A 14,381-nucleotide genomic window follows, 5' to 3' on the forward strand; every position below is an offset into this window, starting at 1 on the left:
GTACACTAGCACTATCCTTACACTAGGGGCAATTTGCAATTCTTACTGAACCCAATAAACCTACAAACCTGTACGTCTTTGGAATGTGGGAGGAAACTAGAGCACCCAGAGAAAAGCCACGCGATCATGGGGAGAACGTACAAACTCCATACAGACAGTACCTCTAGTCAAAATCGAACCCAGGTCTCTCGCGCTGTAAGGTAGCAACTCTAGCGCCGTGCCACCATGATGACCTGCTCCCTGACCTGCTGAGTTCCTCCAACACTTTGTTTTTAGTTCAACAGAAATGTATTTATTTAATTGTTATCTCATTTTCCCCAAGCTAATGCAACCCTTGCTCAGTACCAGTGCTTTAGTGTTTGTTCTAAAGAATTTCATACTTATATTCTTCAGATTAGTTTACTGAATGCTGCAGCCATAATTCTATACTGGTAATTCCAGAGATACAAGTAATACCAATTTTCTATTTTAATTACTTTCTTAACATTGCCTCCTTTAACTCTAAATGTTTCATCTTTTGTCGCTTTGTGCTGATCAATAATATGTGTGTTGCAGGATCACAGGGAAGCAGTGACTTGTGTATGTTTCAATTGGAATGACCACTACATAGCCTCGGGTTCATGCAGCGGTGACATTATTGTGCACAGTCTGACAACAAATATTTCCAGTTCTCCGTTTGGCCATGGAAAAACGCAGGTACCTTTTATATATTTTGCCTAATATCCCTAACTAATATAAACCTTGCTCTGTACCAGTGCTTTGGTGTGTGTGTTCTAAAGAATGGAATACATTTTATATTCTTTAGATTCATTTTACTTAATTTAGTTTACTGTCATGTGTACCGATATACAGTGAAAAGCTTTTGTTGTGTGCTATCCAGTCAGCATTCACGATTACAATTCACATCAAGTCATTTAGAGTATACGACAAGGGAATTATGTTTAGTGCAAGGTAAAGCTTGGAAAGTAAGATCAAAGTAAAGTCAGATGGTCACCAGTGAGGTAGATAGTAGTTCAGGACTGCTCTCTGGTTGTGTTAGAATGATTCAGTTGTCTATGTTTCTAACAGCTGGGAAGAAACTGTCCCTGAATATGGAAGTGTGTTTTCACACTTTCTATACCTTTTGGGAGAGAAGAGGGAGTGGCCAGGGTGCGATTCGTCCTTGATTATGCTGCTGGCCTTGCACAGGCGGCGTGAGGCTTAAATTGAGTCAATGGAAGGGAGGTTGATTTGTGCGATGGCCTGGGCTGCGTCATTTTTCTGTACTGTTAATTCCAGAGGTACAAGTAATAAAACATTTTAAAACTAAGAATATTAAAATCAATAAATTGTTAATTTTAGTTTAGAGCTTGACTCACTGGTTGCTTGACTATCTGGTTTGGGTAGACATGAAAAATAATTAAGGTTTCATTGGCATTACTAGTTCTACTTATTAAAACTAGGGAGAAATTTGTAATTTCGCTGATAATTGGTAAAATATTCAAATTTTCCGGTTTACGTGGGAAGCACAGGAGAGCAAGACTTATTTAGTTCAAGAGTCAGATGTTTTAATGTCAAATTTCCCAAAAAGGGAACAACAAAATTCTTACTTGCAGCGGCACAGCAGGTATGTAAAGACATGCCGTGTGTTCACCTTCCCCCACTGACCTCCCCCTTTCTGATATGGAACGGCCTGTCCTCAGCAGAGTCCTCACCTTTGTTCCCCTCGGCCCCAATCTCAATGAATTTCCTGTCCGCCACGTTGTAGAGCTCTTCTTCTGTCGCCTCTGCCCCCAGGGGTTTTTTCTATGCGAAGGAATCCTCACCACCCAGTGATGACCTATTCTCCCGTCTCCAACGGACCCCCACCTCTTGGACTCCCCCGAATGGCTCTCAACCTTCTTTAGACCTTTGCATTTCCAACTGCCGGCGGGACATCAAGAGCCTCAAAGTTTCCACTGCCCTGTCTCACTCTAACCTCTCCCCCCCATGCACTCTGCTCACTCTGCAGCAATCCTGACTGGATAATCAAACCCGCCGACAAGGAAGGTGCCGTGGTAGTCTGGCACGCTGACCTCAACTGGACTGAGATTCTCAGACACTTCCTCCCACTTATCCTTGGATCATGACCCCACAGACAAGCACCAGCCCTTAATCTCAAACACCATTACTGATTTCATCACTTCTGGCTCTCTGCCCTGTAAAGCCTCCAACCTTGTATCTTGTAACCTTATCGTTCCCCACCCCCGCACGGCCCCATTTTAGCTTCTCCAAAATCCACTATCAGAACTGTCCTGGCAGACCCATTATTTCTGCTTGTTCATGTCCCGCCGAATTAATTTCCACGTACCTCGACTCCATCCTATCCCTCCCCACCTATGTCCAAGACAACTCACACGCCCTTCGTCTCCTCAATGACTTCCGTTTTCCAGGCTCCCACTCCCTCATCTTTACTATGGATGTCTACACATCCATCCCCCACCAGGAGGGTCTTAAAGCCCTCTGTTTCTTCCTCGACCACAGAACCAGCAATTTCCGTCTACCAATACTCTCCTCCGCCTTGCAGAGCTGGTCCTTACCCTTAACAACTTCTCCTTTGACATCTTCCTCCAAATCAATGGTGTAGCTATGGGTACTCGCATGGGCCCTAGCTATGCCTGCCTCTTTGTAGGGTATGTTCCAGGCGTACACTGGCCCTATCCCCGAACTCTACCTCCGCTACATCGACAACTGCATTGGTGCTACGTCCTGCACCTATGCAGAACTCACTGACCTCATCAACCACCACCAAATGCAGGAGATGCAACACTTGTCCCTTTACCTCCCCCCTCGACTCCAACAATCTTTCCAGGTGAGACAGAGGTTCACTTGCACCTCCTCCAACCTCATCTACTGTATCCGCTGTTCCAGGTGTCAACTTTTCTACATCAGCATGGGCAAACGCAGGCTCGGCGATTGTTTCGCTGAACACCGCCGCTCAGACAGTCTTAACCTACCTGATCTCCCGGTGGCTCAGCACTTCAACTCCCACGTCTATTCCCAATCTGACCGTTCTGTCCTGGGCCTCCCCCATTGTCGGAGTGAGGACCAGCACAAATTGGAGGAACAGCACCTCATATTTTGTTTGGGTAATTTTCACCCCAGCTGTATGAACATTGACTTCTCTACCTCCCCTGATATCAGTCTGAAGAAGGGTCTCGACCTGAAACGTCACCCATTCCTTCTCTCCAGAGATGCTGCCTGACCTGCTGAGTTGACTCAAGCATTTTGTGTCTACCTTCAATTTAAACCAGCATCTCCAGTTCTTTCCTACATGGATATGTAAACACGTTACTCAGTTGGCACCAGAATAAACGACAAAAAGTTCAATATGTGAACTGAAACCATCAATATAGTGGAAAGGCAAAAACAAAGCCCCAAGTCCTTAATACTATCAAGGCATGTCATAGTTCGGAGTTTATTTCGAGTTCAATAGCCTGATGATCATTGTGAAGAAGCTGGTCTTGAACATGGACTTTACAGTTTTCAAGCTCCTATACCTTCCCGATGGCAAGAACTTGGCCAGGATGCTGGCTGCCTTTTTGAGGCAGAGCCTCCTATACTTTCTCTTGACGGTGGTGAGGTCAGTACCAATACTGGACTGCGCAGAGTTCACCTCCTTTTGTAATATCCTTCATTCCTGGGTGTTTGAATTGCTAAACCAGATCGTGATGCAATACATTACAATCAGTTTTATTCGTCACATTGCACATAAAGTGCAAGTGAATGAATTTGCCAGCAGCGGTACAATGATAAAGAACACACAAAAACACGCTAAAAATTTCACACAAACATCCACCACAGCATTCATCACTGTGGTGGAAGGCACAAAAATTGGCCGGTCCTCCTCCATTTTCCCCTATGGTCGGACCTCAACCCTCCGCAGCCGTCGCTGCGGGCGTCCAGATGTGCAGAAAAGGTCAAAAATCCAGGTAAGTCCTGAACCGATGCCTCCCCCACCGGAGACCGCGGCTTCAAGTTGGTGTAGGCCTTAGGTCGGCGGTTGGAGATTTAAAGTTCGCGCCACAGCCAGAAGCACTGCAGACCGCAGGGCCGGTAGTCAAAGCTCCCCTCCAGGGGTCCCCGGCGAGGAACCCTGCTCCTGATGGTAAGTCCACGCCGCGTCGGCAGTAGAAGTTTACCGCGGGCCGGCATTCGGAGCATTCTCCCAGGGTCCCCCGCGAGGGATCCCAGGCTGCGGATGCCGTGCCGGCTGGAGCTCTGCAGACCGCGGGTTCAGGCTGCCGTGGGCCAGCGAACGGAGCGCTCCCCTCCGGCGAGGACTCGCCCGCTCTACGCCAAGAGTCCGCGCTGCGCCTGCTGATGAAGCCCCGGGCACGTCTCCGGGAAAGGCCGCACCGATTCTTGCTGTTAGGCCATGTGGGAGACATGGAAAAAGCCGCCTCTCCGTGGAGGAGGCGACCAAAACTGTTTCCCCCTTACCCCCCCACACCACCTCCCACACAAGACACACAAAGAAACATTAAAAACATACATTAACACACACTAAAAAAATTAAAAAAGTTGAAAAGACTAACACGCTGCTGACAGGGCTGCCGGCTTGCAGCGCCTCCACCATATGCAGCCAGTCAATATGCTTTCCACTGTACACCTGTAGAGGCTCAAGAGAATATTAATTGGCATACCAAGTTTTCTCAATTTTCTAAGGAAGTAGAGGCGATGTTGGGCTTGCTTCCTTAAGGAACTAACTTTGGTACATTGTTTCAATTGGTCATCCATTTTTTCCCATCATTCTATGAATTGATAAATCTGAGTTTCTTAATGTTTGTAAAATTCTTGGGAATTAGAATCTGTTTTCAAATGTTTAACTGTAATACAGTCTAATGTTAGAATTGGGCACCGCTTTATTCATTTAGCACATTACAGGTACGCAACCTTTTATCCGAAAGGCTTGGGACCAGACACTTCTCGGATTTCAGAATTTTTCGGATTTCGGAATGGAAGATTTTTAGCGTAGATTAGGTAGGTAGCGCGGGCGGCTTGAAAAGTCTGGAGCGGCTGCCTCCTCCCCGGAGACCGGGGAATCATTGTAAATCATTGCTTAAATGTTAGTCAGTTAGTTTGGAGGGATTTTATGTGGTGGGGGGGGTGAAGGGGAAACTTTAATTCTTAGTCCCCTACCTGGTCGGAGAGGCGGGAAGCGGGCAATGCCTTACCAGGTCGCCGTGCAGTAAGCTCCGGAGCGCTGTGGCCGCCGACTCCCAACATCGCGGAGCTGGGGCTGCGGGCGTCCGGCCGCGGACGGCGCCGGTTGGACCTCCGACCCCGGCGAACGCTACCCCTGGCTGCGCGGCGCTCCAAATCCAGCTACGCCCGCAGCCCCAGCTCCGCGATGTTGGGAGTCGGCGGCCACAGCGCTGGGATACGAGCGGGCAGCGGGCAATGCCTTACCGGGTCGCCGTGCGGTAAGCTCTGGAGCTGGATTTGGAGCATGATATCATGGAGAGATGCGGCAGTTCTCTGACTTCACAACAGGATTAATAGGTGCAGGAGTAGGCCATTTGGCCCTTCGAGCCAGCACCGCCATTCAATGTGATCATTGCTGATCATCTCCAATCAGTACTCCGTTCCTGCCTTCTCCCCATATCCGCTGACTCCGCTATTTTTAAGAGCCCTATCTAGCTCTCTCTTGAAAGCATCCAGAGAACCTGCCTCCACCGCCCTCTGAAGCAGAGAATTCCACAGAATCACCACTCTCTGTGCGAAAAAGTGTTTCCTCGTCTCCGTTCTAAATGGCTTACTCCTTATTCTTAAACTGTGGCCCCTGGTTCTGGACTCCCCCAACATTGGGAATATGTTTCCTGCCTCTAGCGTGTCCAAGCCCTTGACAATCTTATATGTTTCAATGAGATGCCCTCTCATCCTTCTAAACTCCAGAGTGTACAAGCCCAGCTGCTCCATTCTCTCAGCATATGACAGTTCCGCCATCCCGGGAATTAACCTTGTAAACCTACGCTGCATTCCCTCAATAGCAAATTAGCCGACAGTTATACTGTGCAGTAAACAACTTTTGTTTTTTGTTAGATACAACTATACAAAAATATACTATCTACTACATGGGTACCGATTATTTGATTAGTTCGCTCTCTTGTGTGTCAGACAACGTTCTGCCATCGCTTTGCCACAGCCAGTGCCACATCTGTGCCTCTGCAGAGATCGTCCGCAGTGCATGCCTCTCCGCTGCAAGTCAGTAGGTGGGTCATTGTCTGTACCTCTCCACAGTTGCACTTGTCAGAGTTCGAGGGCCCCCACTTCTTCAGGTTGAGCGCAACGTCCCACTCCAGTGTGGAGGCGGTTTAGGGCTTTCCAGGTAGTGTAAGGCAGGTGGTGTCCTGGTGCCATCTGTTGTTTGGTTTTGGTGCCTGGTACGGTTGGCTCTAGTTCCATGAAGCTGTACCGACTCTTCAGGCGTTTCTTGCTATGTTGGTGATTGTGCAAGGGGTGACGGGGGTCAGTGTCCGCAATGAAGCGTTCTACTGCAGCTGCCCGATCATGTCTTCGAGATGGTTCGTCGATGCCAGCCAGCTCGTACAGATGTTCAACCTTTGTCGGCTTCAGGCATCCTGTGGTTTTCCTGCAGGCATTGTTTAATGCAGAGTCCACCTTACGTGCATGTTTAGAGCGGCTCTAGAAGGGGCTTGTATATTCTGCCACTGAGAAACAGAGCGCCAGGGCTGCAGTGCGGATTGTTGTTGGGTCACTTCCAAATGAGCTGTTTGCAATTTTTCGATAACATTGTTCCAGGTGTTGACATTTGCCTTGGTTTTCTCAACATGTTGGCGATGTGATAACATGCGATCGAGGACCACACCTAGGTACTTTGGGACTTTGCAGTGTTCCACTGGACACCATTCCATCACACCTGCAGTTGACATTTCGCATCCCGGTTCCGGAGGTGGAAAGCTGCACTTTGTGTTATTGTTGGGTTTGGGCTTAAGGAGTTCTGTTGGTAGTATGTTTGAGTTGAAGGGGGTACAGGAAAAATGACAAAAGATTCTCAAATTAATGGGAAGGAAAGCTCGAGAATGGACAACAGAGTACGGTCAGGGCCAATTGCGAGCGGTGCGAGGGGGGAAGTGAATACGGAGGTCAAAGTGCTGTATATGGATGCGTGAAGTATAAGGAATAAAGTGGACGAGCTTGAGGCTCAGTTAGAAACTGGCAAGTATGATGTTGTGGGAATTACTGAGACATGGCTGCAAGAGGGCCGGGGCTGGGAACAGAATATTCAAGGGTAAACCTCCTATCAAAAAGACAGATGGGTGGGCAGAGGGGGTGGGGTTGCCCTATTGGTGAGGAATGAAATTCAGTCCCTTGCAAAGGGTGACATTGAAACAGGAGATGTAGAGTCAGTATGGATAGAACTCAGGAATTGTAAGGGTAGAAAGACACTAATGGGACTAATCTACAGGCCCCCAAACAGTAGCCTGGACATGGTGCAAGTTGAATCAGGAGTTAAAATTGGCATGTAGCAAAGGTATGGCAGTAGTTGTTATGGGAGATTTCAACATGCTCAACAAGTGGCTCAAGAAATCGTGGATGCATGGTGATAATTTTCCAATATTCTATAGACTCAGCATCAGTTCCTGTGGATTGGAGGGTAGCTAATGTTGTCTCACTTTTTAAGAAAGGCGGGAGAGAGAAAACAGGGAATTATAGACCAGTTAGCCTGACATCGGTGGTGGGGAAGATGATAGCCGATAATTTGGATAGCAGTAACAGGATCGGTCCGAGTCGGCATGGATTTACGAAGGGGAAATCATGCTTGACTAATCTTCTGGAATGTTTTTGAAGATGTAACTAGGACAAGGGAGGGCCAGTGGATATGGTGTACCTGGACTTTCAGAAAGCATTTGATAAGGTCCCACATAGGAGATTAGTGGGCAAAATTAGGGCACATGGTATTGGGGGTAGAGTGCTGACATGGATAGAGAAGTGGTTGGCAGACAGGAAACAAAGAGTAGGGATTAACGGGTCCCTTTCAGAATGACAGGCAGTGACTAGTGGGGTACCGCAAGGCTCGGTGCTGGGATCGCAGCTATTTACAATATACATCAATGATCTGAAGGGATTCAAAGTAACATTTGCAAATTTGCAGATGACACAAAGCTGGGTGGCAGTGTGAACTGTGAGGAGGATGCTATGAGAATGCAGGGTGACATGGACAGGTTGGGGGAGTGGGCAGATGCATGACAGATGAAGTTTAATGCGGATAAATGTGAGGTTATCCACTTTGGTAGCAAAAACAGGAAGGCAGATTACTATCTAAATGGCATCAAATTGGGAAAAGGGGAAGTACAACGGGATCTGGGGGTCTTTGTACATAAGTCTATGAAAGTAAGACTGAAGGTACAGCAGGCAGTGAAGAAAGTGAATGGCATGTTGGCCCTTATAACAAGAGGAATCGAATATAGGAGCAAAGAGGTCCTTCTGCAGTTGTACAGAGCCCTAGTGAGACTGGAGTATTGTGTGCCGTTTTGGTCCCCTAATTTGAGGAAGAACATTCTTACTATTGAGGGAGTGCAGCGTAGGTTTACAAGGTTAATTCCCGGGATGGCGGGACTGTCATATGCTGAGAGAATGGAGCAGCTGGGCTTGTATACTCTGGAGTTTAGAAGGATGAGAGGAGATCTCATTGAAACATATAAGATTGTTAAGGGCTTGGACACAGGTTCCCGATGTTGGGGGAGTCCAGAACCAGGGACCACAGTTTAAGAAGAAGGTGTAAGCCATTTAGAACGGAGACTAGGAAACATTAGTTCTCACAGAGAGTGGTGAGTCTGTGGAATTCTCTGTGTCAGAGGGCGGTGGAGGCAGGTTCTCTGGATGCTTTCAAGAGAGAGCTAGATAGGGCTCTTAAAAATAGCGGAGTCGGGATATGGGGAGAAGGCAGGAACGGGGTACTGATTGGGGATGATCAGCCATGATCACATTGAATGACGGTGCTGGCTTGAAGGGTCGAATGGCCTACCCCTGCACCTATTGTCTATTGTCAGCCTCTGGTACGGTCTCAATCTGGCTGAAGTTTGAGGATTGCGTTGCGATGCATAAGTCATCGACATACAGAAATGACCTGGTTTTCTGGGTGATGGGTTGGTCATTGGTGTATACATTGAACAGCATTGGGGCAAGGACACTGCCCTGTGGTGGACCATTCTTGTGGCGTCTCCAACGGCTGTTCTGACCATTCAGGCATATGAAGAATGGCGGTTCTCCATCATTGTCATGATGAACTGGACAAGATGAGAGTCGTGTAGTGTTTGTTGCAGTTTGGCTTTCATGCTACGTTGGTTTACAATGTCATGCTGCGGACAAGTTTACAAATACTGCAAATTTCATGAGTCATTACATAGCATACTTTTTTGTTCAACAACAGATGGTTAATACACGTCAAACACAATGCAAGGGGATCTTGACATTATTCTATCTCACCTTTTAGATGGACCGCGCCTCCATCTTCTCTCTGAGCCAATCATAAGCCCCCCATTTACCACAACGTATCTACGCTACTAATAATAATAATAATAATATATTTTATTGTCATTGCACGTCAGTGCAACGAGATTTAGTTTGCAGCTTCCAACCGATAAGTAAATAAATAAACTGTGTAATGTGACCATCCGAGGGAGACAGTCCAGGGGGGATGGGGGTAGACTAAAAAATAGTTTCTACCCATGTGCGATAAAAGAGCTAAATTCCAACGGAGAACACTGGGGAAACAAAATGTAATTCCAAGAAATGCCGCCAAATTCTTTTAAATTCTTTTAAAATACCTATTTATTATTTTATTAAGTGTACATATGTGTTAATGGTTGTCGTGTTTGTATATTTTTTTATTAACCGGAGGAGATGTAATGGAATTTCGTTGGACAGTATTGTGCAATGACAATAAACGTATTCATTCATTCATTCATACTTACATATTTACCTCTTAATTGTTTCCAACAAAAATGCCTGAGTATTGATCCTGGAAAATCTGCAGGAAAATCTATCATTATATTGGAACTAATGCAGTATTTATCTTTCGTTCTCTTAATGATTACTTGATAATTGTATAATGTTGAATGCTTGTTACATTAGTAAGATTAAGAATGTAGCAAAATACTATTTCTCTTTAGTCTTAATTTCTGATTTATGAAGTATTGTTTTGTCCCAACAAAACTTGTTGTTTCTATAAGTGGTTAATTTGGAGAGTTTCAATTCATGACAGAGTAAGCTATTCGGTCCATTGAATCTACTTCACCAATCATGGCTGATCTAACTTTCCCTCTTAACCTCATTCTCGTACCTTCTCCCCCTAACCCTTGAAGCCTGTACCAATCAAGTATCTGTCAATCTCCACCTTAAAAACACCCAATGACTTGGCCTCCACTACTGTCTGTGGCAATGAATTCCACAGATTCGCCACCCTCTGACTAAAGAAATTCCTCCTCATCTCCTTTCTAAAGGTACGTCCTTTTATTCTGAGGCACCGTGGTTCCAGACACTGCCACTAGTGCAAACATCATCTCCACATCCAGGCCTTTCACTATTTAGCAAATTTGCCTTCTTTACTACCGATTCAACTTGCAAATGAACCTGTGTTTAAGAAGGAACTGCAGATGCTGGAGAATCGAAGGTTACACAAAAAAGCTGGCGAAACTCAGCGGGTGCAGCAGCATCTATGGAGCGAAGGAAATAGGCAACGTTTCGGGCCGAAACCCTTCTTCAGGCTGATCGGGAGCAGGGGTGGGAGGGGACAAGAAAGGGAAAAGGAGGAGGAGCCCGAAGGTTGAGGGATGGGAGGAGACAGCAGGGGGACTGAGGAAGGGGAGGAGACAGCAAGGACTAACAAAATTGGGAGAATAACCTTCGATTCTCCAGCATCTGCAGTTCCTTCTTAAACACTGTGTATACTCCACTGCGTTATCTCTTCAAGATATGCCTACCTTGAAGAAGTTCTCCTCTTCGGAGACAGTTTCACAACCTCCTCTCTAACTGTCCCCCATCTGTGATCCCTCCTGCCCTCCAACTGTACGAGGAGTCTGCATCCTGGGGGCATGAACATCGAATTCTCCCAATTTTGTTAGTCCTTGCTGTCTCCTCCCCTTCCTCAGTCCCCCTGCTGTCTCCTCCCATCCCCCAACCTTCGGGCTCCTCCTCCTTTTTCCTTTCTTGCCCCCGATCAGTCTGAAGAAGGGTTTCGGCCCGAAACGTTGCCTATTTCCTTCGCTCCATAGATGCTGCTGCACCCGCTGAGTTTCTCCTGTTTTTTTGTGTAACCTGCAAGTGAACCTTTTGGGAATCCTGCACCAGCACTCCCAAAACCTTTTGCACGTACGATTTCTGAATCCTCTCCCCTTTTTGAAAATAGTTACATTTTTATTCCTACTACCAACGTGCATGAGCTTACACTTTGCTGTGCTGTATTCCATCTGCCACTTTTTTGCCCACCCTCCCAACCTATCCTAGTCCTTCTCCAGACTACTGTTGATATGAACATGAAGAGTAACGGCCCAGCACCGATTCAGCAGTGACCGTTAGTCACCGACGGCCAACCAGAAAAAGCCCCACTTATTCCCAGTCTAAGCTTTCTGCCATTCAGACACCATTCAATCCATGCTAGTATCATCCCCCTAACACCATGGGCTCCCATCTTCTTTAGCAGCCTCAAATGCGGAACCATATAGAAACATAGAAAATAGGTGCATGAGGAGGCCATTCGACCCTTCGAACCAGCACCGCCATTTGTTGTGATCATGGCTGATTGTCCCTAATCAATAACCCGTGCCTGCCTTCTCCCCATATCTCTTGATTCCACGCCCTATCTAACTCTCTTAAATCCATCCAGTGACTTGGCCTCCACTGCCCTCTGTGGCAGGGAATTCCACAAATTCACAACTCTCTGGATGAAAACGTTTTTTCTCACCTCAGTTCTGGACACGCCCAACATTGGAAACATTTTTCCTGCATCTAGCTTGTCCAGTCCCTTTATAATTTTATATGTTTCTATTAGCGCCCCCTCATCCTTATAAACTCCAGTGAATACAAGCCTAGTCTTTTCAATCTTTTCTCATATGACAGTCCCGCCATTCCAGGGATCAATCTCGTGAACATACGCTGTACTGCCTCAATCACAAGGATGTCCTTCCTCAAATTAAGAGACCAAAACTGGATACAATACTACAGATGTGGTCTCACCAGAGCCCTATACAACTGCAAAATAACCTCTATACTCTTATACTGAAATCCTCTTGTTATGAAGGCCAACATTCTTCACTGCCTGCTGTACCTGCACGCCAACTTTCAGTAACTGGTGTACAAGGACGCCCAGGTCTCGCTGCACCTCCCCCTTGCCTAACCTAACCCCATTGAGATAATAATCTGCCCTCTTGTTTTTGCCGCTAAAGTGGATAACTTCACATTTATCTATATTATACTGCATCTGCCACGCATCTGCCCACTCACTCAACCAGTCCAGGTCTCCCTGCAACCTCCTAACATCCTCATCACAGTTCACACTGCCACCCAGCTTTTTATCATCCGCAAATTTGCTAGTGTTGCTCCTAATTCAATTTTCCAAATCATTAATATATATGGTAAACAGTTGCGGCCCCAACACCGAGCCCTGCGGCACTCCACTCGCAACTGCCTGCCATTCTGAAAAGGACACGTTCACTCCTACTCTTTGCTTCCTGTGTGCCAACCAATTTTCTATCCATTGTCAACACCCTACCCCCAATACCATGTGCTCTAATTTTGGTCACCAGTCTCCCGTGCGGGACCTTATCAAAGGCTTTCTGAAAGTCTAGATACACTACATCCACTGGCACCCCTTCATCCATTTTACTTGTCACATCCTCAAAAGATTCCAGAAGATTGGTCAAGCATGCTTTCTCTTTCATAAATCCATGCTGACTTGGACTAATCATTTTACTGCTATCCAAATGCCCCATTATTGCCTCTTTAATAATTGACTCCAGCATCCTTCCAGCATCTATCAAAGACGTTCTGAAAATCCAGATAAATAACATCCACTGACTCCTTTGTCTATCCTCCGATTAACTTCCTCAAAGACAATAGACAATAGGTGCAGGAGCAGGCCATTTGGCCCTTCGAGCCAGCACCACCATTCAATGAGATCAAAGAATTCCAACAGGTCAGGCTAAACTCCCCTTCGCTAAACCATGCTGACTTCAGCCTATTTAATCACGTGCTTCGTAAGTATTCGGAAACCTCATCCTTTATAATGGACTTTCCTTAATGGATTACCAACCACTGAAGTCAGATGACCAAAATTGGTATCGTATTGTGTTTTTGGATACTTGAGCTCATACTTTTCTCTTCCACAAGTGAAGTTTTCATTTTTATTTTTCTTTTGCAGCCAGTGCAAGACTTGAAGTATTCCATCTTTAAAAAAGCTTTGCTGGGAAGTGTCCACGACAGTGGAACTGTAACTCTTTGGGATGTTAATACACAGCAAGTTCACCATACGTTTGAAAATGCTCATAAGGCTCCAGCTTCCAGCTTGTGCTTTTCACCAGTAAATGATTTGTTGTTTGCCACAGTTGGTTTGGATAAAAAAATAAACTGCTATGATTCCTCCAGCAAAATGTAAGTTATATAAGTGATGTAAAATGCAGTGGGCCAACTGCAATTTGTAATTTGCAAATACAAGTAAAACCTGATGTAGGTCCACCACCAATTTTCCAGGCAAATATTATAAGAGCATTGCATGTGTCTAACGCTCTTTTGGGACGTGTGCCTCCATCCTGAAAGAGTTAATTGTTAAAGAGTTAAAACTTCTTTGTTTATTTAAAATTCTTTAAGTTTCTAGCAGGTGGTTTAGAGGCATGGAAGGGGTATAATTACTGGGTTAGAGGTGTATTGTCGAATTATTATTTTGTGACCTCTGATCTGGCATAATGGGTAATCTGGCAAAGCTCTGGAGCCAAGGGTGCTGGAAAATCAATGATGTACCTGTATTTAAGAGTACTGTACTGAGGATTCAAGAATGTTTGCATGGAACATAAAATCTATGTCAAATTCAGACAAGTCTGTTTAAGAACACATCCTCAAGTCCCCATGAGTTGTGGGGGAGTTGTCCAATGTTTTTGTTTAACTTTTCTGAATGGATGAGAACATACAAGGTATGATTAGTAAATTTGTACATGGTTCTAAAGTGAGTGGTATCGTACAAACTACAAAGATTGTTATCAACGGTTACAGCAGGATCTTGATCAGGTGGGCAAGTGGGCAGAAGAATAGTTAATGAACAAAATCAATGATCTGATTCAATGGTGTAGCATGACAATGGGCTGAATGGCATATGCTATCTTCTATGTAAGTGAAGAAGGTCATCA

General features: G+C 45.8%; 1 protein-coding gene across 2 annotated transcripts in view; it reads left to right on the forward strand.

The window, feature by feature from the left end:
• The window catches only part of nedd1 (NEDD1 gamma-tubulin ring complex targeting factor), a 75,014-nt gene that overhangs the window by 22,858 nt on the left and 37,775 nt on the right, over window positions 1-14,381 (forward strand). For both annotated transcript variants that reach the window (XM_055652744.1, XM_055652743.1), the window contains exons 5-6: window positions 556-696; window positions 13,403-13,632. In XM_055652744.1, coding sequence (XP_055508719.1) covers window positions 556-696; window positions 13,403-13,632 — 371 coding nt within the window. The remainder of the gene's footprint in view (window positions 1-555; window positions 697-13,402; window positions 13,633-14,381) is intronic.

The sequence above is a fragment of the Leucoraja erinacea genome, chromosome 22, assembly GCF_028641065.1.
Source record: "Leucoraja erinacea ecotype New England chromosome 22, Leri_hhj_1, whole genome shotgun sequence".
Classification (NCBI taxonomy): Eukaryota; Metazoa; Chordata; class Chondrichthyes; order Rajiformes; family Rajidae; genus Leucoraja; species Leucoraja erinaceus.